The following is a 25,059-nucleotide window of genomic DNA, read 5'->3' as shown; positions in this document are numbered from 1 at the left end:
ATGACCAACGCCGGACTCAGAATAAGTCTCCCGATCGTCTATGCCACGGAATATTTCTTCGGCCTCCTGGACGTGACTCTTGCAGACAACCGGATTGATGGTAGAATCGCTCTAGCACTAAAGGAGCATGAGGAACCGGGGACAAACCTCCGTTGGTCACCAGTCACAGAACCCGTGTATCTAACGTCTTTTTTGTTGAGGGCGGCTAGCGAGGCGGAGCTGTACGTGAACCGGGGATTGGCCTTGGACGCAACCAAACTTTGGTGACAACATGCCACCGTTGCGCGGGCTTCGAGTGTTGTTGAGCAGTATCGAGAATTGCAAGGTCTCCAGTGGGTTCATGGGCTCCTTCAGGTTCAGTCGGACTGTGCTGGCAGTCCCGCAGGAGAGTTTCGATTTGCACACGAGTATCTTTACCTTTGACAACCGTGCCAAATCCGGTGTGACGTCCCATCAGCTGCGCATGGGCGGGATTTTGGCACTAGGCCTGCAAGAAGGAAGGGTAATCACCCTTCTTTTAGGTACCGATGGCTTTGGTAACTCAGCCCCTTTGCGGATGGTTTTTCGAATACTTTCTGTTGGCAACGGAAAGGGTCCTGTCCAGAAGACCTTGACGCAAAAAAGGCGTGGAGTGGGCCGACGCCGTAACACAACAATTACTAAACATCACAGCACATGATAAAATACACCACATTGCAACAAAAGCGGACGGAGCTGAAACGTCTGATGGAAGTGGTCTGGCGCCCAAACCCTCGTGTTTCTGGCAACATGATATCCTGCAGCGCGCGGTGGCTGGTATACAAAACGGAGCGGATCCAAACGAACCAGTGAGACATGACGAGCGCTTGGGGGATATCTGCAACAATTCCCAAGGTGCTCCCGTTGCAAGACAAGCCCGGCTTTAGGGTGCTTCGTTTGGAGGTGACCAACAATGGGACGTGATAAGTAACCTCATTTTCACTCACCACGACAGGCAAATCCGAAGTCATGACGCATTAATATCAAAAATTAACAGAAGGTATGTTACTTGGATTAAAAAGGGTTAGGAGACTTTTACCCATTTTACCGATGTTTGCTCTTTACACCCCGATTCCCCTTGTTCTCCAAAGTCAAATATAACCACATGCTCTGCAGCTCACACATAGGTGCACGATATCATAGGACTTTGATTGCAATCATGCTAGCTTTCTTTTCAGCCCACATAGAGATCTGCCATCTGGTGAAAAAGGGTCTTAAACAATGACAGATGACTTTGATATAGCTGGAGGTTTGCGTGTTTGTTGGGTACTATATTAACGGGAGTGACCTTGGTGTCAGAACATGTGCTGGTTTGGGTCAGAGCCAACAGAATAAAAACTCCCATGACACCAAAGTAGATAAGTAACCGGCGCCTGCAGCCGAGCATAAGCTCAAAGCTGTTGCAAATCTTTACTTGGAGGCTTTGAATTTGCGGTCCCGACGAAGATCAACTTCAATGCTCTTTGCACAGGAATCATGCCTTGTAAATCTTAGACGTGGGCGAAGTAAAGAGGCCTTGGAGGACGCAGTCGTCTCGGTGATCTCAGGAACACATATTCCCGAACAATACAAGGCTCTTATCCAGAAGGAGATGCTTCGTGCGGGCCAGATCGAGTACCAGATGGGCAACTTTGACCAGTCGACTGACAAGTGACAATTTGAAAAGCGTGATCGCGACATCTACAACATGGACGCAATGTATCGCTAGAAGACCAAAGCAGGTCGCATACTTGGCCAAGGTTACGTGGACTGGGGCCTCTTAGTCAAGCAATTCCTGCCTTGCGAACACTCACGTGGCTTTTGTTGGCGATATGCTGATTTTGCGATCTGCTCTGTACATGCGACACGGAGATGAAATTTGTATCACCTACATGTTTTCAAAGAGAGGTTACCCGGATAGATTCAAGGACCTGGACAAATCGTGTGGCTTTAGATGTGATTACGCCTTTTCTGGCATAGGTGCAGGTTCCCCACTCCGCTTTTAACGAATGCGCCCGTCTCCAAGCAGAGGTAAACACGGTTCTTCACCATCAATTCAGGGCCGAGGGGCCGCTGTTGGAAACTGCGGACAGACTATTCCAGCGGTTGAGCGTCACTTTTGACGAACAAATCTACCGGCGGCTGCCTCGGGTTGCGTTCATCAACCTGTCGCGATCCATCGCAAACGAGAAGGGTTATGCGGGCCCGCCTTCAGGAAGATGTTCCTATCGAAGCTGTGGCTACTTCGTCAGAGTTCGTGAAACACCCGTCGACATTCAGCGAGACAGCGCATTTTCATGTCGCTGCCCCATCGACGGTGACATCCTGCTGTGGACGATTTGAACAATGAAGCTGATGTGGCACCCTTGATAGATCTATGCGAGGAGATTCATAAGCCGGCGAAAGCTGTTGAATTTTCGTTCAGTATATGTTGAGTACTCAGTCCGGCCCAGGAATGGAATGAGTGACGAGACACCTGATGATTACACTATTATAAAATTCAATATTGCATGCCCAATAGCCATCCTTTTTCTTCAGCATGCCCCACGTCCCAAGTCTCCATTATACTAGGATTTTTCGGATGGGCATGACATCTTGTGCGCACTCGAAATTGAATTCCAGTCGACATTTTTGGTATATTGCTATCACGAAGTGCCATCCAGTTGCATTCATGATCTGTCTTGATGTGGATCTTTCTCCCCCGCCACATGCAATTAATTTCGGACGAGGCTGGCACGTTTGAATGACCCTGGCAATCATAAAAGAGCTCGCCGTTTTGCAGGAATTCTGCGACGCAGCGTAATTGATCATCGTACTTCGAAGGTATAACTAAAGCGCTGTTGCAAATCTTGTTGACAGCGTTGGCACCGCCTACAGCCAAGGCCAGAATAGCTGGGGTGGTGGCGGTAAAGAGGCTGAAGAGTTGCATAATTGAAGTAATTGTAAATTCTTTCAAGGTTAAAAAGTCATGTAATATAACGCCTTGTTAATAAGCACTGTAAAGACTTGAAACATAAATGCATGGTTTGGAAACTCGGTTCACAGTTTGAAAAATGAACTACTTTCGGTGTATATATATTTCCGATCCCAACAAGCGAATATGACCAATATTCATACCATTTTGCTGTACCATGCTGAATAAAGTATTTATTTTTAGGCTCATATTTATCCACGCTAAAAATATCACGCATAGATGAAAGTCTCTTAGCTTCACCCAGCTCTGAATCGCAAAGAGGCAAAATAATTTGCCGTTATAAAAGCCTATTTTTATACAATCTAACCGCATTAAAGCCTGCTGCTCCCCAACAGGCGCCAATCAACGGACGACCAAACCCTTATTTCATGACAGTTGCCACGAGAGCCATCAGCTGCACACCAGTAGAAACATTCTTGTAGGGATGGCGGATAGGGTTCAGGGCGATCGCACACGATGTTTCCTTCTCATTCAATATGTGGCGGCGGTGGATGAATAAGTCCAATCTGGCCGACTTTGTGGCCAGGGAACTCCGGTTATATAGGTAGAAACAGCGGCCACAGTCACCATGTAAGCCTGCACCAGGGCAACTCGTTATGACTGGCAGGTCTTCGAGCACTTGGCGTTAAAAACTCTGACGGACGTGGTCTTGTACATAAGGACTAGGTGCTGGCATTCAAGTCTGAACCCGCATTTGCCTGGGGCCCAAGGTTTGTTCATTTCCCCAGTCATTTCGTTGGACTTGCGCGCACACCGCCACAGCGACCGACAAGGCTGGGTTGGACATGAGTCGTTAACCTGACCACGGTAGCAGCGTAGATCTGTCCAATAACTAGCTAAACGGCAACGCCGAGAGACGAGCATGACAGCGGTGCTGGGGATATGACTTGCCATACGTCCCTAGCCCCATCAGCTCACTCTATATAATATTCCATCTTCGCGGTTTGCCGGTGGGGCTTATATGCCCAGGATGCAATTTCACTAGAGATGTCAGGCCAATTTAAAAGAATCCGGGTTTCTTCTCGACGCCGTTGCCGCGGAGAGGCTTATCATAATCGTTTATAATTTCCAAAATCCGCCCGCCTCGAAGTTATAGGGTGTGTGTTGGAGTAGGCATTTATATGTTCGATTCATCAATTGAATGATAAATCACGGGAATGGCCGCACGGGCCATTTACACGTTACTCGCCTACCCATTTAATGGTAGTCTCAGGGCTTATCCCTGAACGCCAGCCCCATTAATTGAACCGTGGCTCAATTCGTGGCTTTATTTAGACCTGTGGGTCCAAACAAAAATCACTCTGGTTCAGGTATAAGTAATATATTAGCCAAAATTTATATATATAATATATACGTATATATTACCCTCCACATACAGAAATTTTTAAATTATATACAAAAATAGAAATATAATTTAACAAAATAAAAAAAACCATTTTTTTTAAAAACCCAATCTTTATATGCGAATTAAAGGGACCCATATCCCAATTCGACCAGTTTAATTATTAAAAATATAAATTAAGTCGTTATTAATTATTGTATTAATTATTATATCCAATTTATAAACTGTTTATTTTTAGGATTTTTATTTAATTAAATATAGCGGAGTGTCGGTCGCCGAATTGGCGAAATCACCTCCACTTAAGCCTAAAATGAACAAATTATCCTTAAACCTAGTCTCAATGCTCAGACTAAACCCCCCTGCGTTGCAGGGTGGACCGGGCGCTCCATGTACCTTTCAGCCACACGGCTTTTCGGCCAATTAAATTGGCCAAAAAGATCGCGCCCGTTCTAGTCTGAGGACATGTTGTTGATTTTCGTCGCAAGCGACAGAATTGCACAGTATACGCACTGTGCATATACTGTACATGCATTATATGCGCAACGGTAATATAGTTTTTTAACTGTGTATTTTTTATTTACGAATATTTAATTAAATAAAAATGGTAAAAATATAGTGAAAATATTATTATAATATTTAAAATTAGGGCTTTTTAATGGTAAAAACCTTATATTTATAAATGTTACATATAAATTAAAATAAAAATAAATAATAATATTAGTATTTTTAACGCCCTATTTAAAAATTTATATATAAATAATAATATATATAAGTTTTTAATTTTAAAATAATAATAAATATAATTATATTAGCACCCACGTATAAATTTTTTATCGAAATAATCGTTCGTTAATTTTTTATTTATATAAATATACGTTAAATTTAATATTTTATATAAATATTTAATAATTAATATATTTATTAATAAAAGGTTTTATAATTAAAACTTTCGATATAATAAACCTTATTATTAATTATATATAATAATAAAATAACGTTTATTTTTTAATTTAATTTAAAATAAATATAAAATAAAATTTAAAAATATGCAAATTTTATTAAATTTATATATAAAATACGCAATTATAATAATATTAAAAAATAAAACTTACGTGGACGTTTGTTTTTACCGGTTATATAATCATTAAAATTTTGGTTTTAACTGTTACGATCAAGGTATCGGGGTAACCTATTCTTATGGTAAAGTACAGTGGGTTGAAACAACTGAACGTCTGACTGGGTAACTGGGGTTCTCAATGACTGGGGGTAAAATTATGATCGTTCTCAAGTAAGTATTAAGGTTAACTAAAATTTAATTGCTGCTAAGCAATCCTAAAATCGAATCTATCTACATAGTAATAAACGTAATTTATATAAACTATATTCCAAATGTAATCTCTTTTAATTTGTTTAATTTGTGATTTTCAACTAAAATTCTACAAATCATAAAGATCCATTCCCTTGGCCGTCACGTAAAGTCACGTAAAATCTCGTGGCCTTGCCCTTAGGTAATCGTTATTCTGCCGGTCGGTATTTCTTCTAAACGAATATCGTTAGGAGGGGTATAACCCCACCTGGCCTCTCTGGTACCGGCCCAACTATCTGGTCGTAACATTAAATCTCCTTTCCTTTGGCCAAATCCCTTTGGCCTTTAAATAATCTGTATTCCCCTAATCCTTATTTTTGGTTTCGTTCTTTTCTTATTAACTCTCTTTTTTTTTGCGCCATGTCTAATCGCGTCGCTAAATTAAAATTTGGTCGCTCGTCGACGGAACGTCGCCACGCTTTTTTTACGTCTTTCTTTCCTTATTCCGTAAATATATTTTCTTGTTTTTATTATAAATCGCGCGGTATGGTACGTTGCGCTATCTCGCCGCAAAACTCTTCTCGTTACATTAAATACCTTCGTATTAATCGGTCTGGTTATAACGTATTGGGGGTATTTAACGCCCAATTGCGCAATATCGGTCGGCAATATTCGAAACTGGATACGGAAGTCGAAACTTTAGAGGAAAACATTTTAGCGGAACAGCAAAAAATTTAGGAAAAACAACTAAAATTGCTTCGTTTACGGAAACAAAAGAAATTGTAGTTTGAAAAAATAATACAAACTATATTTCGCGGAATTAATAATTTGGAAAAATTGGATCGGGTGGAACGTAAAGAGGCAGAATAGGAGGAACGTCGGCGATCGGCCGAAATCCTTCCTAAAATGTCCCTAGAATCGCTTCTTCCGGATTCCAATTTTGTTTGGAATTCGATTTTCCCGATGGGTCCTTTAAATCCTTCGTTATTAGATGAAATAAATATTTTTACGTAATATTCCGTTGGTCAATTATTTCCTAATATTTCCTGTTTTATATTGCATATTAATAATTTCTTTATAAGTTCGTTTAGTAGTATGGTTTCGAATTCTAATCGGTCTTTAACTTTTGGAAATAATAGGTAATGCTTTTTTAAATCGTCCTTTCTTTCTTGGCTAACTTGCTCGCAAATCCAACTCCTAATAATACTGGCGGAACGGTTCCTGGCAATCCTAAAAGTGGTTAAAGGGTTCCCAAATGTTTTCTTCATACCCATAATTTTCCCATTTAACAAAGTACTCTGTTTTGCCGTGGTTTCGTCTATGGTCGAATATTCGTTCAACGTCGTAGGTTTATTTTACGTCGATTTCGATTATTTTTTGTATGCTAATACCGTATAATACTGGTTCCAGTAATAATACGTAAAATGTGGGGTAAATTTTCATAGTGTCTGGTAATGACAGTTTGTAATTAGTATCGCTAATCTTTTTGTTAATCTTAAAAGGTCCAAACTTCTTAAAATCGAGCTTGCTATTAGGTCTTTGTATTTTAATATTGCGTCGAATAAGGTAAACGCTATCTCCCTCCTCGAAAAATAGTCCCTTTATCCGATGCTAATTGGCGTATTTTATTATTTTTTCTCGTACAAACTCTAATTCCTGCTGGAATTTTTCGTATAATTATCGTAATTCGCTCGCTTATTTATCGGCTCGCGGTACCGTAATCGTAGTTCTTAGTTTTCCATACGCTATAGGGTTAAATCCATAATTAGCATAAAATGGGGTTATCTTGGTATTTTCGTTTTTTAAACTATTATAGACAAATTATATTGTGGGTAACAATCGTACCCAATTATTTTATTTATGGTTTATATAATACCTTAGGTACTATTTTAATATCTAATTGGCTCGTTTTATTTATCCGTCTATTTGGAAATGGAACGTTATTAATAATTTATAATCTGTTCCGAATTATTCCATCAAAAATTTCCAAAATCTTAATGTAAAAAGCTTATCTTTATCCGTAATAATGTTTTTTGGAAATCCGTAATTGCTAACAATTATTCGTAAAAATGTATAAGCGATTTCCTCGGCGTTGCTACTTTTTTTATATGGTAGAAAATAGGCGTATTTAGTAAATTTGTCCATTATAATTAATATGCTGTTATATTTTATTTTTGTAAATAGTTTTTCCGAAAGTGGTAATTTAACGATAAAATCCATTGTAATAGTCTACCAAACCTTGCTAGGGGCTGGTAAAGGTTACAATAATCCGTAAGGTTTATATCTTGCGGACTTGCTCTTGGCACAAAGTTCGCAATCCTTAATAGCTTTTCGTACTTTTTATCGTATTTTTTGGAAATTATGGTATTGTTTTAACCGTTTCCATATCTTGGAAATTCTTTGGTATCCGTAGGCTTTATTTCCGTAGATTTTCCGTATTTCCTCTAACGTAATTACCGTATTTATTATCATTAGGCTTCGGTACGCTAGTAAAAGGTTTCCGTTTTCGTCTATCGTAAAAATAACCCGTATTTTTTCTGGTACTGTGTTTTCGTGGTCTGGTCTTCGGCTAAAGGCGTCGGCCCTGCCGTTCTCTATTCCTTTTCGGTAGATAATCCTAAAATAAAATTCTAAAAGGAATTCTAACCATTTAATTTATCGTTTGTTTAACATTTTACTAGTAGTAAAATGGGTCAAATTCTTATAATCCGTATAAATTAACACTTCGTATTTAATTCCGGATAATTGTGGTTTCCATTCTTCAAATGCTCGAATAATAGCCATAAATTCTTTATCGTAGATCTGGTAATTAAATTCTGGTCCATATAACTTTTAAAAAAAAAAGGCGCAAAAGTACAATCTTCTTTCTTTATTTCGTTGGCTAAATTATCCTCCGATTACGTAATCGGATACGTCGGTTTCAACTTCGAAAGGTTTCGTTGGATCTGGTATTTTAAAAATCGGTTCTCGCGCTACTGCGTTTCGTAACTGTTCGAAGGCCTATTATATTCGTTCTATCCATTGGAATTCCAAATCCTTTTTGGTTATATTGGTTAATGGGGTGGCGATCGCGCCGTATCCTTTAATAAATCTTCTGTAAAAATTCACAAATCCGAGGAAGGTTCGAACGTTTTTCACGTTCTGTGGTTAAGGCCATTCCTTTACTGCTTAAATTTTCGATTCTTCCATCCTAATTTCTCCAAAAACGATGGTATATTCTAAGAAATTAACTTGTTTACTGTAAAAAATACATTTATCGGGCTTAATTAAAAGTTTGGCGTTTTATAACTTTTGTAAAATTATATGGACGTATTTTTTATATTCCTCCAACGTTTTGGAAAAAACGAGAATATCGTCCAGGTAAACAACGACGAAAATGTCTAGGCATTCCCGGAAAACGTGGTTAATTATGGTTTAGAAGGTTACCGGAACGTTAATAAAACCGAAAGGCATTACTAAATACTCGTAATATCCTCGCCTGGTACGAAACGCGGTTTTCCATTTTTCGCCTTCCTTTATACGGATTAAATTATATATTCCTTTAAAATCTAATATCGTAAACCATTTCGCTTGGTAAAATATATTTCGAAATTCTCCTATTAACGGAAGCGGGTAGCAATTTTTTATAATAATGTCGTTTAATTATTTGTAATCTACGCATAATCGTAATTTTCCGTTCTTTTTTGGTACGAAAAAGATTGGGTATTCTACTGGTAACGTCGATAATCTAATATACCCTTTTTTAAGATTTTCTGCGAAATACTCGTCTAATACCTCCATTTATATTGGATTTAAACCGTATATTTTATAGAATTTCGGTTGGGTTCCTTCTTTTAATGGTATTTCGTGGTCGAATGGGCTATATTCGGGTAATCCTATTTCGAACTTTGGGCTAAATAGTCGGATATAAGTCTGGTATTTTTCTGGAATTTTGCCGTTTCCGGTTTATCCGTCTACGTTTGGTATTGTACGATTGGATCGGTTTTGGTCTGTAGATAGTCGCTTTTCTTCCAATATTGGCTCCGGGGTTGGTCGTCCTCCCTGTAAATACGCCATTTATTTCGTTTAGTTCCTCCGTACCCTACGCTTCCTATATAAACCTTTCCAAACTGGAGGTCGTTTAATAACTAAGTACTCTTCCCATTGGACTTGGCCGATTATCCAATCTATCCTAGGGTTGCTCTTCCTAAACCAGGGGATTCCTAAGATTATATTTTTATCCCCTATCTCCGTAATATCCAAAATAATTCGTTCCTTTCGTCCGTAGTTTTCCATCTAAAAATGTACGGTTTCTATTTCGATAATACCGTTCCCGTATAAAATTACCTTTCCTTCCACGGTTTGCAACTGGTATAATTTTTTTTTTTATTACCAAAGTATCCGTCGTTCCTTTACAATCCTTGGGAATATATAATTACCTTATGCTCCATTATCGAAAAATGCTCGTATAGGTTTACCATTAAATCGTATATTAAAAAATATATATTCGTATTTTGTTACCGTATTTTGCGTAGCGTTCAAGGTTCTTATTTCCGTTCCTTTTTTCGCCGTCCGGTACCCTATACCGTCTAGCTGTCCTAATTTTTTGAATTATTGGATTCGCGCTGTAGGTCCTTAGTTTTCTTATTTCGGGGCGTATGGTTGCTTTTCATTTTAACCTGGTTAAATGGGTACTTTGCTGGCACTGGTATCCTGCGTACGTTCGTAAGTACCTACTTATCTTTTATTTGCGGGTCCCATACGACCTTAGTCATAGGTACAGGTACCTGGTATCGTTACTTTCGTACATGCCAATTTTAGGCTTTGGCTAGCATGTAAACCTTACACACACTGCGAATACATTCGTACCATAGGAAATTGGACTGGTGGCAACACGCCATGGGGTACTCGTCGCTAAATGTAAAAATAACCGCTAATTCGTTTCGGAATCTAATTTTAATTTCCCAACTAGGTAATTCCTGGATTGTATAAATCTCGTAGATTCCGGTTATTAGTCGTCGTCGTAGGAAAAAATTATGGTAGATTTTTTTGTTCAAATGAATTCCGCAATTATCTTTAAAACATTCTGCCCAAAAGACGTGGGTATATTCCGGGTATACGGTATTCAACTTGGGGTAATCTCCAAATATCGGTGCTACATATCCTATAGGGTCCCGTTTCTGCTGGACTAAAGTATAGCCTGGGAACTGCACTAATTGGTCGTCTCGGTATAAATCGATTTATTTCTTTTCGTATTTGTACGGGTCGTTAACCCCTGCTGCACTATACATACTTGGGATCACGTCTTCTTCATCGCTGGAACCTTCTCCAGTATCGTTACTTAATTCTTCGGTTAATGGTTAATTTATCATTTTAATACGGTAGGTTTATCCCAATGGTTCCGTATCCGATTCTCCTAAAACGTCCGAATCTATAAATTCGGGTAATTTGGCGTTTTATCGGTATAAATTAATTGGTTACCTTATCCCAATAAATATTCGATTTCCTACCGCTAAGGTTCGAATGCCTCGGGGTTTTTGCGGGTACCAGCCTGCGTCGATTTTGGAACTATTGTAGGTCATGCAATTATCGTTATAACAAGTAGTCCAGCTCATCATGCTATGTTGGTCAGGCTATGTCTGGTTATAATTGGTGGCATTAAATCCTCGTAGTTTCTCGGCTTTGCCCCTAAAATCCGTGGCAAATCCTAAAATACCGTTATAGGCCTCGGGACAATTTCGCGCGATATATCCTGGTTTATTACATTTAAAATATTTACCACTTTTGGGGTTTTTGCGAAGCTATCGGTATTAAATTGCGTTTAGGTCCATAGGTCCGCTATATGTACCGTACGCGGTACTATATTGGCGAAACGGCTTGGGGTATTGGTATTTACGTCCTATATTGGCTTGTCGCAAGGTTGGGCCCCATACGCTGCGTCTTTCGCGTCGTTCCAATTTTCGCTCGTATAGTCGGTTATCGATCTTAACCGCTAGCTCCACATACTTTACTAATATATCGGGTCGTTTTTTTTTAACCAGCTCGTCTTTAACCTTTTTTTTAAATCCCGCATAAAAACGTACCATTAGGGCCTTTTTACCCCATAATAGCTTAGCGGTAATTTATCGAAATTCACTGGCATATTTAAATGCCGACTTGGTCTAGGTAAGGCGCACCAGTTTACGTTTAACCGTACGTTCCTCGTCTGGATTACCGAATGTTCCCTTAAGGCATTTTTCGAAATTGTCGTAATTGTCGAAAATACGGTTAGTTTTAACCTTACGGTTTTCTTCCTTATTATGGTCCAAATAGTTTCGTAAGGTTGGCTCGAACCAGGCGAACGCGTCGCCTTTCAAAAACGAAACTGCGTAAATAACCTTATTTGCATTGTTATCGAAATTATCCTCGTTAAAATAAAAATATACCCGGATTCCCGTAAAAAATCCCTGCAAGGTACCTATAGTGCCATCGTATGGTAATGGTAAAGGGTATTTAATATAGTTTCTATTAACTCGATTAGTTTATTCGGTCATTCGTTCCTGGAATTGTCGATTTTCGGCTTAAAGCGTCGCGACCATTTGACGTAAAGCGTCAGCGTTGGCCGGAACGTTAATAGTAAAGGGGGTCTAAGGGGTGGTTCTGTTGGAAGATATTATTTCGGCGGTACTACTCGGTATACTTCAAAGCAAAATACTAAACAGGAGCAATCAAAATGTTACGATCAAGGTATCGGGGTAACCTATTCTTATAGTAAAATACAATAGGTTAAAGCAATTGAACGTCTAATTGGGTAACTAGGGTTTTCAATAACTGGGGGTGAAATTATAATCGTTTTTAAGTAAATATTGAGGTTAATTAAAATTTAATTGCTGCTAAACAATCCTAGAATCGAATCTATCTACATGGTAATAAGCGTAACTTATATAAACTATATTCCAAATGTAATTTCTTTTAATTTATTTAATTTGTAATTTTCAACTGAAATTTTACAAATCATAGAGATCCATTCCTTTAGCCGTCACGTAAGGTCACGTAAAATCTCGTGGCCTTGCCCTTAGGTAATCGTTGTTCTGCCGGTCGGTATTTCTTCTGGGCGAGTGTCGTCAGGAGGGGTGTGACCCCACCTGGCCTCTCTGGTACCGGCCCAACTATCTGGTCGTAACATTAATATCGTTAAAATTGGTAAAAATATAAACCCGTTTCGATTACAAAATTTATTAAAAATATTTAATATTTTACCTATTCGAATATTTAACACCTTATATTACGTAATATATTAATAAAAATTTATATATATAATATATACGTATATATTATCCTCCACGTCCAAAAGTTTTTAAATTATATCCAAAAATAAAAATATTATTAAAAAAAATCAAAAAATTCCAATTTTTTTTAAAAACCCAACCTCCACTTGCGAATCAAAGCCACCTATATCCCAATTCGACCAATATAATAATTAAAAATATAAAATAAATCGTTGTTAATTATTTTGCTAATTGCTATATCCAACGTACAAACCGTATATTTTTACGATTTGTATTTAATTAATTATAACGGAGTGTCGGTCGCCGAAATGCCGAAATCACCTCCACTTGCGACGAAAATGAACAAGTTGTCCTCAGACCTGAACCGCTGTGATCTTTGTGTTTGGACCCACAGGTACAAAGCAAAGCCACCAATTGAGCCACAGCTCAATTGGGATCGCGCCGTTCAGGGATGAGCCCTGAGACTAACAAAATATCCTCAAATTAAAACGGGCGCGATTTCTTCGGCCAATTTAATTGGTCGAAAAACCGTGTGGTTAAAAGGTATGTGGAACGTTCGGTCCACCATTACGAAGCAGGGGTGGTTTAATTTAAACATTGAAATTAGGCGGCGATACGAAAATAAATTATATATAATTAAACGAAACGTAAATTAAACGAAAGATATATATATTTGCTTTTAATTTAAATTATTCGATCAATAAATTTAATAAAAAAAAGATTTTTCTAGGTGGTGGAGGCGGCAGTTTTTTTATTTATAAAAATAACCAACGGGGTAATTGTGAGGATCAGGCCCCTAGACCTACCCTCAGAATCACGACTCGGCTCCACACCGAGCCAGGGATCGGACAAGGATCCACTACCTCCGGATTTAAGCGCGTCTCTTGAGCGCGTCGTCGATTGTAATTTCTCTCTTCTCTTCAGTTTAGAATTTTCGTCGATAGCGCCTAATACACTGAGGTTCTCCAATGTATGCCTGGCCGTGACATAATTCTAAACTCACTATGATTTGCTGGTGAAGCAATTAAAATATATCGTTCAATCCCTTCATTCAATCGTTCACCACGTCGGCTGTGCACGACGGTAAACTAGGCCACAGAAGACACCATTCGCGAAATCAATGTCGCCGCGTAAGAATTACGGCCCACCGATTCGCCAATCCCAACGCGTGACAAACGCAAACTCAGCAAAGCCAGATAATTTGGCTTCAGGCACTGCTACTCCCAACACCGAAGGTTCGGATCAAAACGGAGAGATTACATTTGCCCCAGTGAGCCCAGAGCCAGTAGAGCCCGCTCCTACCAGCGCCAACACAGAGCCTGAAGAGCCCGTTGAGCCCCAATCCGACACAGAGCAAGATCAGCCAGTCGACAGCATCGAAGTTGACGGATCGTACGAGTACGAGTCAGTTTCTGAGCACCCAGGAGAGGCGCGAAGCCCTCCCCACCAACCTTCTGCCAAAACGTCAGACGGCAGGAACGAAATTCCGAAATCTCCAAGCAGAGCGCCCTCGCCTGCCGCCCAAATGAGAAGCGAAATGGCAGACGAAAGCGAAAGCACAACCGGCCAGGCTACCATCACTCAATCACAGCTGCAAGATCTTTTGGCCACCATTGCCCAACTTAAAGACCAGCTTGCCACCCGGAGTAACAATGCCACCCGTCAAACCCGCGGTATTACGCCTTTGAACAGCGCCTTTGGAGGGGCTGAGTTTAAGCCCCATGGTATCGCTGCCCGGACAGCATTTGAGCCTTACGGAAGTAACCAAAATGCTAAAAACCCTGCCTACGACAGGACGGCACGTAAAGCCGGCATCGACCCCGGCATGTTTGATGGTGATAAGGATCGTTTTGATAAATGGATCACCAAAATCGCAGATAAATTTGTAGAGGACGACGAAACTTATAAAACAGAAAGAAGCCGCATGGCGGTGATCAATTCCCTCACTGAAGGGCTTGCCAACGACCTTATCCAAGGCCGCTATGAATCCACCATTATGCCTTTCAGCAGCGCGGCCGAAATGGTCGCGACCCTAGCCGCTGTTTACCACGATGACAATCAAGCCTCCAAAGCCCGTGAGGAGCTTCGTCACCTGAAGTTTAGTCTGTCGGACAAGTCAACAGACATCCACCAGTTTATTGGCAAGGTTAACAGCCTAGCCGATAAAGCCAACATTGCCAAAACGGAACGCAAGTTGGTTCTCTATGAGCACATTCCTGCCAACCTGAACCCCCAGCTTCTCAGCCTATCCAAAGACCCAAATATCTCGTACGAGACCTTTGCCGGAGAAGTTGCGAACTCGGCGCTGGCCCAACAACGCGCTTGGGAGGAGCTCCGCGAGAACCGCAAAAAGAGGGAAGAGCGCCGTGAGCGTTCAGCCAGCGCCGAACGCAAACAGCGTCGACACGAGAATCGCCGGCACAGCCAGGAAGCCAAGAACCAAACCCGCACACAGACCATTGACGCCCCGAAGTCGCCCAGCAGAGAAAACGCCAAATTGGTCACTGAGGGTAGATGCTTCCTTTGCAAAGAAGCCGGGCACCTGGCACGCAATTGCCCCGAAAAGGCCGCTCACATCGCCGCCGTTCTCGCCCTTCAACACGAAGGCGATCGAGAAGCTGGTGAACGATCCGGCCACAGCTCATCTTCGTCGGATTCGGAAAACTGCTAAGGCTGCCGGAAGTCTCCTCGGCAGTCTGCATGCCTCAGATAGCCAAAATCGATAGATCACCCAAATTAAACACCTTCCTTGCTCCCATTCAATTGCAAGACAAAGGTCGTGGTCTCAACGCCCAAGCTCTCTGTGACACCGGAGCAGATGTGTACTTATCCATTCGACCGAGCCTCGCGAAAAAGGTCGCCCAACGTTTAGAGCTACCTATCAAAAAGCTCCCCAAACCTTTGGACTTTGGAGATTTTAACGGGAAGGTTACCGCAAGAGCCACCGAATACCTTCGGCTCACTTTGCAAATCGACGGACGACAATTCCCACGGCAGAAATTTATCCTCCTCGAGACGGCACACGATGTGTTTATCGGACAAGAATGGTGGACGAAGCATCGAGTAGGCTTATTCCCAGCTACCCGCAGCTTCGTTTGGCCCAACGACCTGCCCGCCATGGCCCAATACTCACCCGCAATCGTTGTACAACGTTCAAATCCGCCTCTGGACCTCGAGGCCCAAGCTGACGCAGTCCGCCGGGACCGCAAGATGGAACAAGAAGACCGTCGCATCCAGGTCCGCAAGATACTTCAAGGCCCTAAACGCCAACACGGAAACCAGGCTCAGATCGCAGAAATTAGCGCCTTTCCGACTATCCCAAAGACCGTTTCCAACAAAGCCCTGCCAGCAAATATTTGTGCCCTTCTTAACGACCCACGTCAAGATCGATGGAAGCGATCCCCGTTACCCACGGAGCCTATACCGCTGGTACCAGTAAACGATACGCCTACAACCAGCCTCAATGCGGTATCAGCCCTGCAATGGAACAAGACTCACGATGGACATCCCATTCCATTCCCTGCAGAGGAAGACCCGGAGCACATCGCGCAAGTACGAGCCAAGTTGCCCAAAGCACTTGCCCACCTTGAGGGCTTCTTTTCCAAAAAGGCGTCGACGATTCTCCCGCCTAGCCGACCCGGTTTCGACGTGGTTTTGGAACTCGAGAAACCTTTGGAGGGGAGGCCAGCCCGTTATTCGACCCCTTTCGCGATGATGGAGTTGGAAAAAGAAACCATCGACGAACTTCTGAGGATCGATTTCATTGAACGGACCATGGAGGAGACCGCAGCTTCAACTTTGTTCGTTCCTAAACCGCAATCGAAGGAGCAACGTTTTTGTGTGGATTACAGATGGGTAAACAAATTCATCAAAGGACGACAAGTACTTGCCCCCGACGTGGCCGGGACGTTGAGCAAATGTGGAAAAGCCCGGAGGATGACCAAGATCGACATTATTCGAGCTTTTAACAGATTGCTAATGGATCCGAAGTCACGGTATTTAACGGCGTTCAAAACGCGACAAGGCACATTTCAGTGGAAGGTCCTACCCTTTGGACTGAAGGTCGGACCCGCCTGGTTCCAAGCTTTTATCAACGCTCAGCTTAATGAACTGCTGGACGCTTTCGCGAGCGCCTACGCAGACGACGTGTTAATTTATACCGAGGATAAATCGGAGCAAGTCCACTTTGAGCAAACCGAGGAGGTTATTTACAGGTTGCACAAAGCCGGACTCCAAGGCGATATCAAAAAGTCAAGTTTCGGCGTTTTCGAAATCGAGTACCTGGGTTTACTTCTAGAGATCGGTAAAGGTATCCGCATCGACCCCAAAAAGGTCGAAGCCATCACCAGCTGGCAATGGGACGATGTCACCTCCGTTTCCGCAGTACGATCCTTCCTAGGCTTATGCAATTTCGTTCGGACGTTCTGCCATCACGCCAGCGAACAAGCAGAACCTCTGACCCGATTATTGAAAAAGGGAGTCCCGTTCGAAAGAGGCCCCGAGCAGAAATCTGCCTTTGAAGCGCTGAAACAGCTGGTGATCACCGCCCCCGTGATGAGTTTCTTCAAACCCGGTATGCCTGTTAGGATGGACACCGACGCCAGTGGCAGGGCCACCGCCGGTGTCGTGTGGCAGCAACAGGACGATGGCAGCTGGAAGCCAATCGGCTATTCGTCCAAAACCATGTCCCCTGCTGAACAAAACTATCCGATCCAGGACCAGGAGCTATTGGCTGTGATTAATACGCTAAAGGACTTCGAACCAGCCCTGTTGGGTACCAAGTTCTGTGTTTTCACCGATCACCAGGCCCTAATTTATTGGTCGACCAAGAAACTTTTGTCCGCTCGCCAGATACGATGGGCTGACTACCTGGCCAACTTCGACCTCACCTTTAAATACCGTCCCGGCAAGGATAATGTGGCAGCCGATGCCCTTTCGCGCAAAACCATCGACAACCCTACGGTTAAAGCCCGAGCTGTGTTAGACCGCACCATTGCACTAATTCCTCCAGAAAAGATCGACTCCCGACCCGGCGAACCTCTTCCAACCATTAGCAGCTTGGAACCCTCCGCACCGCAAGGAGTTGACCTGGTGGCCCTTATCCTGGAAGAGAACCTAAAACAGAACCTAGGTCGCCATGATAATCTGTTAACGGTACCCGAGACTACCCAGGATGGCAAGATTTTCTTAAGAACGGCTCTCATCCGCGAAGCTCATGAGCCCAAGATCTTCGGCCATGGAGGCCAGAACAAAACCCTGAGCCGCCTGAAAAGAGATTACTGGTGGCCCGACCGAAATCGAGACGTCAAACGCTACATCAAAAATTGTCGCGAATGTCAGCGCAACAAGGTACGACATGACAAGACGCCTGGGCTGCTGCACCCACTGGAGATCCCTAGACGGTGTTGGCAGCACGTGGTGGTGGACGGCAAAACTATGCCCAAGGATAAAGAAGGCTACGATTACGTCTGGGTCTTCATCTGCCGACTGACCAAACTTTTGGCCACCCTACCGGGAAAAAAGACAGACACCGCGGAAACCTTGGCCATGCGGTATTATCAGACTGTGTACCGTTGGAAAGGCGTCCCCGACTTATGGCTTTCCGACAACGCCGGACCGTTTATATCCGAGTTCCTAAACACTTTAAACGAGTTGACAGGAACAAAGCATAAACATGGAAGCGCCCGCCACCCTCAAAGTCAGGGCAGCGTCGAAATTACCAACGCTGAATTGGATCAGAAAATGCGCTTTTATGTAGACAAATACCAAACGAACTGGCGACGGCATATTCCCGCTTTCGACTTCGGCCACAACTCGTCCGTTCACGCCTCTATCGGCATGGCACCGATCGAAGCAGAAACAGGAGCTCGCCCTAGAGACCCGCTCTCTCTACCTTTACCCGAAGAAGACCTGGAGACCGGTCAGCAACAAAAGGCGCTGGAAATGGTCCGCCAAGCCCGGCAAGCCCAGGAACTGGCCCGCAACAATGGACTCGGAGCGCAGATAGAGCAACAGAGGCAGGCTAATAAGAAGCGGCGACCGGTCGACTTTACGGTGGGAGATGCGGTTTACGTTAGCAAAAAGGGTTTTTCCACCGAAGCTCCTACGACCAAGTTGGACTCGCAAAATGCAGGACCATGGACGATTCTCGAGGAAAAGGGCCACAGCTTCATTCTCGACACCCCTGCCTGGTATAAAGGTAGTAAGCTGTTCCACGCCAGCCGACTGCGCAAGGCAGGAACGGATCCATTACCTCAGCAGTATCAAAAGCCGGAACCACCGGTCGAAATTAACGGAGAACCGGAGTGGGAGGTGGAGCAAGTGTTGGCCTCACGTCTATTCGGACGAAAGAAGACGTTGCAATATCAGGTATCGTGGGTCGGACTCGACCCTGATGAGACATGGTATGAGGCCCGCGACTTGAAAAATTCACCAGTACTGCTGGATACCTTTCACAGGGAGTACCCGGACGCAGCAGGACCTCCGGTAAATTTGCAACAGTGGATCAGGAGCGCAGCAGAGGATGTTTTTGCGGAGGACGGACCCGAGGACAATGTTGCCGAGCACGATGCGAAAAAGACACGAGAGCGGAGGAAGGCCCCGAGGAGACACACGTGACAAACTCAAGACTCTGACCGCCTACGTCGATCAGGCCTTAGAGGGGGGTAATGTGAGGATCAGGCCCCTAGACCTACCCTCAGAATCACGACTCGGCTCCACACCGAGCCAGGGATCGGACAAGGATCCACTACCTCCGGATTTAAGCGCGTCTCTTGAGCGCGTCGTCGATTGTAATTTCTCTCTTCTCTTCAGTTTAGAATTTTCGTCGATAGCGCCTAATACACTGAGGTTCTCCAATGTATGCCTGGCCGTGACAGTAATTATTTTTACAGGTGATAATGGTAAAGGAAATAAAGATAAAGGTAAATGCTGGGGGAATTATTATAATAATAACGGTAACGGTGAATATAAAGGCCCGAAATTTATTATTAAATAAATAAATTTAAATAGGGTGAGTAAATATAAAAGCGGGCGTAAAAATAAAAATAAAGATTTAAATGTTAATATGTTTAAAGATAATAACGGCTTAAACCGCCAAAAATTGCAAAACTATAATTGAAATATTGTTTAAAATTATATTAACGAGAATATATTTACCAGATAATTAATAAATATTAACGGACTTTTAAATTAACGTATTAATATATAAATTAAAAAATTAACACGAAAACATGACAAATTAAAAAAAGGGTTTATTTATAAATCGGTCGAAATAAAATCTTTATTAGATTTTTTTTCTAATGGGTTATTTACAATAAATTAGCCGTTTGCGAAATTAAATCTTTTTTTCATTATTATTAAAAAATGATAAAATATCTCCACCTACGCCGGAAACGGCGTAAATAAAATATTTGCTCACAATATTAGAAAAATCACGCGGCTTTTAAAGTATTTTATTTTATTTGTTTATTTATTAATTAATTATTTACGAATTTAAAGGCGGTGCGTATATTTATTATTAATTCAAAAAAACAGCCGGTGTTAGTTTATGGGCAAATATACGAATGGGTAAGTTACGTGTGGAGCCACGTGACTTTAAAACAGGAGGAAAAACTTTAACAAATTTTTATTATATTATAAATAATTACAAAGTAATAATTATTATGTATGAGAATACCGTTAAATTTGTTGTATTGTTTTTACCGATCGCAGCGATTACTCTATTCCTATTAACAAGAACAATATTTTTTACACGGCTACATGTAAACCATGCAATGATAGTAGTGAGGGCTGAATCGTGAGGCAAAGCGTCACAGCGATGAGTATAGACATGTTAAAATCGCCACTTCCTGAGGCTAGTGTACCGGCTGTAACGGACGGAAGGCAAGCCGGGAGGATCATGGCCACGCTGGTCAGCCTGCCGTTAACCACCGACATGCCCCGGGTCTTCACTTTGCCTTTGGAGAAGACCGAGAAAGCATAGGGACGTTGCTGCTCTTGTGCACCTTGCCGACTACAAAGACTCCGGCGTGGATGCCGGCCGTGATGATGAGTATGCATACTGTGTGGTCGCTCCAGTGATAAATGCCACGCTGAGACGGGCCAGTGCAGACCAAGCGGGACGATAGTACTGATTGGCATGAGAAACAAGCAGGTTTCCGATGGGGTCAAACTTGTGGGATTTTCGGAATCTTGTCTTGGCTTCGGGTCCAAAACCAGCGGCAGATGGCATGTGCAGGGAAAAGACGACGAGTGGCGTGGCGGCTGCTCCAGCAGGGAAGCCAACCCAGGAGCTTCTTCGGGTCAGGCTCGACAAGCTGAGTACAAAGATTCGCCAGCCTGTTATTCTTGTCGATATTTTGCCAAAGCTTAGACACCACCCAGAAGGGGTCTAATAACAGAAGCATCACCATATACGGCGCCACTGGTGCCTGTGTATAATGGCCAAGTTACGATGGCATGAGAATTTCAACCTTTGCACAGTCACGGTTGGTATTTCGCGGTGCTCAACCCGGCGATAAACACCTTGTACGGAGGAGCGCCACAAGTTGCAGCTCCCACACTGAACATGAGTATGCAGATGAAGTATACTGTTTGATGGAAAAGAGGCATAAAACTTGACGTAGATGAGACCGAAACCGCATAGGATAAGCAGACAAGTACCGCTTGACCATGTAGTCTCGTTAAGGGGATGCGACCTCATCATTTCGTCTGGGTGGCTATAGGCATCATGAACTTGTGTTCTTGTTACTGTGTAACCAGGTAGTCTGCTTGCAGATGTTTGTCTCCCAAACAGTGCTGATTATGCCACTGCTAAAGATGCGCAAATCAATCTTTGTAAATGCCAGTGGACAGGGAAATAGAGGGAGACAGAGAGTGTACCCAACCGCCATCCGGAAGAAGTGCCCGCTTTAATGTCTTTGTATTGGAAAAGGGATATAACATCTCGGATGACGGAGATCCTAAGGGAATTCTCATGAGAAGGCCTCTCAGTCTGTTCAGGGGTGATTCCTGACTCGTACCCAGAATCCCAACTCTCCAAGCTCATTGCGTTTTCGTAATGGAATAAAGTGTCGGCGGGGAATCAAAAGCGTCATGCAATAAGTAGGCTGTAGATACTGATGAGCCTCACATAAAATTCATAGGCTGTGATGGAAGACATCTGGAAGGAATGCTTTGCTATTGTTTCCTGTCTTTTTACTTCGACTACATTGTGTGCAGTTTACCACTAACCTCATGCAATGAGTCTCAATTGACCTTCTCAATATGGACTTAGTCTTCTACAGGTGATGATCCTTATAGGTTGTGTATTTTTTCCCTTTCCACTCGCCTTGATATCGATCCTTGGTTACTAGGCCGTCTGTAATCAGTTCCACTTTCATCAGATGCAGCAAGCAACGGGAGCTCTTTGCCGGCCACAGCAACTGAGCGTTTGTATGGCCCTTCAAAAATTCGTGATTCCACTGGACTACATGACATATAAGAGGTGAAAGTATGAGTCCATAAGGTGACCCCTTTGGGTTTGAATGCAGAGAAAAAGGTCTCCGAAACTAAGCCGGTATCCTGCAAGTCACCGCCCGATTTTGCGAAAACTCAAAAACATTTCGGATGAATGCTGCTTGCCACGAATCAACCACGCAAAATGTCACCTACCAATATAGCAGACGGTTAGTTCGCTCTAAAACTCGGAGGTCATGCAATGAAAGCTGGGACGACAAATTTGAGTTTGGGTCATCGTTGAATATGGTACGATCAGGGTTAATGCTGCAGACGACCTGGGATTGCAATGTTCGAGACAAGTGTTGACCTCGGTGGTTATCTAGTTCGCGATCGACTGATCCATGCATCGTTTTGACAATTATCCCAACAGCTTGCCGAAACATTTACGCTTCTCTGCAATTATAAATGGCCTGAACAATGACGCGTGGAATATCTGTAGCAGTTCCATTGCATTGCACTAAGCCAATTTCGGCCGGCGATAACGGGGGACTTAAAGGCAACACCGGTCCTGAAGATCTTAAGGCGAAGCTTAGGGAGCCTTGCCAAGGTCTCCCAAGAGGGTCCTGAAGCAGAATGGACCTGGATCTAGGCAGGCAAGTGCTTTGGTAAGCAAGGCTTCCTGCTCGCCACGTGGAGGTTCTTTGGCTAGGCTCATATGCCTCGACAACACGTCTCATAGATCACGAGCGTAGACATCGACTTATATCTTGAGCAGCAACTAAAAAGTCAAACAGTTGTACGTTTGCTGCCCAAACAATGCGGACTTGGACAAATCGACCGTAGCAGCCCGCACGGTCGAATTTTTAGGCGTGAACATGCACGCCGCCGATATAAATAGGGCTACGCTGGCGCAATGTTACGCCAACGCCACTTACCACTCCCAACACCACCATTTTAACCTTAACACGGTGGCTAAATCTACACTGTGAAGATTGCCCCGCACTTGGGGCATTAAGGGTCGTATTTCCAGGAAGGAAACAGCGCCGACAAGCGTTTTGCAAATAAATCCGGCATCCCCGCCGAGCTTGTTGGGCGAGCCCAACTATTTTATATCCGGCAAAACGGCTTTTGAGGGGCCACGCGTGCCCGAAAAGCATTGACCCGGTCCACCAAGGACGAAATGCGGATACAATTCCGCGTGGCGTTTATAACCACGGCCTACATTAGCAAAACTACAGGAACTAAAGACTAAATCAATACGCGGTTTCCATTTTCGCCTGTTGCGATATTAAGGCATCGTCCCCCCACGAAAGCTTCTTTTGTTTTCTCGCTGCCGAAACGAGGGCGCGAGGGCCGTTGCGGCGACCCAATGGCAGACGCTGCACCCGGCGCAATAACATTGCACCAGGGAGCCCCCGGCCAAATATACTCCTGTCATGTTTTGCACCATAGGGTTAATGCGGCGCACGGCTCCAGGCGCGCGCCCCTCCCCCGTTCCTGTACCACCGCCTTACAAAGTAACTTGACGCGCTGCCACCGTCGGTTTCTGAGATGCCTTACGAGGGTCCAAGAGCGTTGGGCGGCGGAGGGTGTGTTGGGGGCGATTTGTGGTAGTAGCGGTACGAGGAAGGAGTTTTCTGGAGACGCGGCGAGATGAAGACAATGCGGGATATCCTGTCGTAGAAATGGATCCCTCAAGGTGCCGCCAAGCCCTTTTATTTGGAAAACGAATTGGTACGAGCGCAAAAAGCATGCGTCTTCTGCATCGTTGAGATGGCCAAGGGGCGGGCCTATTTACAGAATCATGGGGGTGGGGTTGGGGGCTGTTCGATTGAGAGAGCAGGGGCCGTTTGGGGTTTGTTGATTGGGACAGTGTCAGGATTTATCTGTGCATCACTTTTGCTGACCCGAGCGTGTGATTCAAGTCGGACATCAATGCATTTAATACGTCTGTCATGGTTACGGCTTGGGTGGCTTTGACAGAGCGGCTAGGGCCGAAAGTACGATTGTTCAAAATGGGGAAGATTAAAAGTCAGGGGGTTTCTCCTGAATAACCTACCTTGACTACCTTGGGAACTATCGTTGGTATCGTTGGGAGTATGTAAAGGTTTATGCCGGAAGACAATAGAAACGGCATCACCGCGAAACACCCCTTTTCTCTTCAACCATAATTGTGAAACTCAATTATAGCCTCGTGATCATAACAGTAGCATCTTTGACAGCTGTCATCCAATCGCTGGCATACCATGCATTGCATTCGTAGCCGAGCATTTCCCGGAGGAATTGATGGTATGACCTTGTCGCTGGTTACTTTTACATCGACGATCGCTTATCACAACCAAACTTTCAGAACGTGGCACAACATGGGAAAGGGGGCGAGAGATTGTGATAATCCGGGGCATGCTGAGTACACAAAGCATAGATGAAGTCTAGGGGAAGTGACCGGGAGGACTTGCCCGTTCTGGGTGAAGCGTTTGCAGTAGTATAAATCTCCAAGAATCATGGGCGATAGGGCCGATTCGGGTTCATCCCTACATATATTACGCGTTCCTGGCCCGTGCAAAAGATGCATTATATTACTGTCATACAGAGACCCTTTTTAATTGAATCGGTTGGGATTAAAAAAAAAAAAGTGTCTACTATGGTAACATACATGCATAAGAAAAGCAGAGTTCCTCGGATATAATGAACCGCGTAAGCTTGATCCATGGCGGAGTAGCATTTCTACACAAAATGAAAATCACTCATGTCC

The 25,059-nt window shown here is 43.3% G+C and overlaps 1 protein-coding gene across 1 annotated transcript; it reads left to right on the top strand.

Annotated features, from left to right (window-relative positions):
- Positions 1-1,889: 1,889 nt before the first annotated feature.
- Positions 1,890-2,340, top strand: PgNI_10925 (uncharacterized protein; the record flags this gene model as incomplete). The annotated part of the gene is made up of 2 exons (XM_031130899.1): positions 1,890-1,939; positions 2,058-2,340. The coding sequence occupies 2 exons, from the start codon at positions 1,890-1,892 to the stop codon at positions 2,338-2,340; spliced, it is 333 nt and encodes a 110-aa protein (XP_030979627.1).
- Positions 2,341-25,059: the final 22,719 nt, after the last annotated feature.

The sequence above is a fragment of the Pyricularia grisea genome, chromosome VII, assembly GCF_004355905.1.
Source record: "Pyricularia grisea strain NI907 chromosome VII, whole genome shotgun sequence".
Lineage (NCBI taxonomy): Eukaryota > Fungi > Ascomycota > Sordariomycetes > Magnaporthales > Pyriculariaceae > Pyricularia > Pyricularia grisea.
This window is presented reverse-complemented; position numbering and strand designations above follow the sequence as displayed.